The sequence below is a fragment of the Arachis duranensis genome, chromosome 3 (genome assembly GCF_000817695.3).
Source record: "Arachis duranensis cultivar V14167 chromosome 3, aradu.V14167.gnm2.J7QH, whole genome shotgun sequence".
Classification (NCBI taxonomy): Eukaryota; Viridiplantae; Streptophyta; class Magnoliopsida; order Fabales; family Fabaceae; genus Arachis; species Arachis duranensis.
In genome coordinates, this window is record NC_029774.3 from 124772541 (window position 1) to 124774099 (window position 1559).

At 47.1% G+C, this 1559-nt stretch overlaps 1 protein-coding gene across 1 annotated transcript in view; it reads right to left on the reverse strand.

Annotated features, from left to right (window-relative positions):
• Window positions 1-486: 486 nt before the first annotated feature.
• LOC107481346 (F-box/kelch-repeat protein At1g23390) overlaps window positions 487-1559 on the reverse strand; it is a gene marked incomplete in the record, with an annotated part of 1495 nt that continues 422 nt past the window's right edge. Inside the window, 1 exon segment of the mRNA XM_016101628.3 lies at window positions 487-1559. Within this exon segment, the coding sequence (XP_015957114.1) occupies window positions 707-1559 (853 nt within the window).

Genomic DNA, 1559 nt, shown 5'->3' on the forward strand with positions numbered 1-1559 from the left:
AAATAAAGTAAGGTTATTCAAGAAATTTCAAACATTCGAGAAATTATCGGGGATGAAGCGGAGATCCCCGTTCAGGTCCCGCGTCTGTTTCAAAAAAAATTTGTTCTCCATCCCCATCCCTACAAAAAAAAATTTTATCATTGGAGTCCCATTCGAGACGATCCCCGCAGAAATTCCCGCTTCATAGAAATTTTTGACACCCCTATACACCGTACCTTCTCCATAATAAAATTAAGGGGAGTGCTAGGGAAACAATGATTATCTTGAACAACATGAACAACTACTAATCAAATATAAGTACACTACACCCTAATTTAATGCTACTCATTAAATTTACTCTTTTAACCCTATTAATTCACATTGTTCATATATTGTTCAAGAATGTTATTAGTTATCTATATTTTTTTTTAAATTAAAAAGCGGAACAATTAACTGGCAATTGATTTTCAGGCGTACATAGAGAAAAACATAAAGGATATAACGGGATAAGAATCAAAGATGAAGATGAGGCATTTTCATTGCACGATCATGAATGACTAGAGAAACAACCACACAAAATATATGATTAATGAAACTTTATCAAACTAACCACTAAGGCACTAACATTCATTACTCAAAAGTCAAAACACTTATCTACTACCCCCTCAATTTACTACATACCCTTGCCATTGAGGCAATCAAGCTTACTTCTTTGCATTCAACATTTTTAAGTTTCAATCCACTCCCTCGTCTCTTTCACAACAAACCCGCAATTCTCCGAAACCGCTCTCTGCAGATCTTCAAGCCCAACATTGCTGCCGCAAACCACTACTCTCTGCATCCGACCTCCCTCCTCCACCACCGCGTTTCTCAGGCTCCACCATTCACACCCGCCGTTTTCCCTGACCTCACAAACCACCATCTCCTCCGGCTCCGACGGGTTCCCTACGTAAACGAAATCCCCCACCGTCGTTACAGTGACCGACGCCACCGCACCGCAACCGTCCTCCCCCTTAAGCTTCTCCACCATCTCCTCCGGCATAGCCGCCAGCTCCTCGCACCAATGCTCCCCCGATCCAAACCCTAACTCCCCATTCACTTTCCACAGTTTCACTCCCTTCACGTTCTCCGCGTCGCCGATTGTTCCCGCCACGATCAAACAGTTCCTCAACTTTCCAATCACGCAGCAGAAAACTCCGTCGTCGGGGCGAAGGTGGTACGGTCCGTGCCAGATTCCGGCGCCACAGTCAAACGAGTACGTCACACCGGAGTTTTTCTCCGTCACGAAAACCATGTCTCCTGTGACGGCAACGGAAAGCCACGTAGACGCTGAGGAGTCCTTCAGGATTGCCGGCATAGACTGACACCGGATCCACGCACCGGAATCCGCATCGTACATCTCCACCGCGAGGGGATCATCCTCGAAGTCGCACACGCCGCCAGCGACGACGATCTTGCTTCCCACGCTGGCAACCACGGGGTCGATGCGCCACACGCGCGGTGGATGCACGTGGTGCCAGTCATGGTGGAGAGTGTCAACGGAGAAGGAGAATCTGCCAGGGGAGATGGCGTAGAGGAGC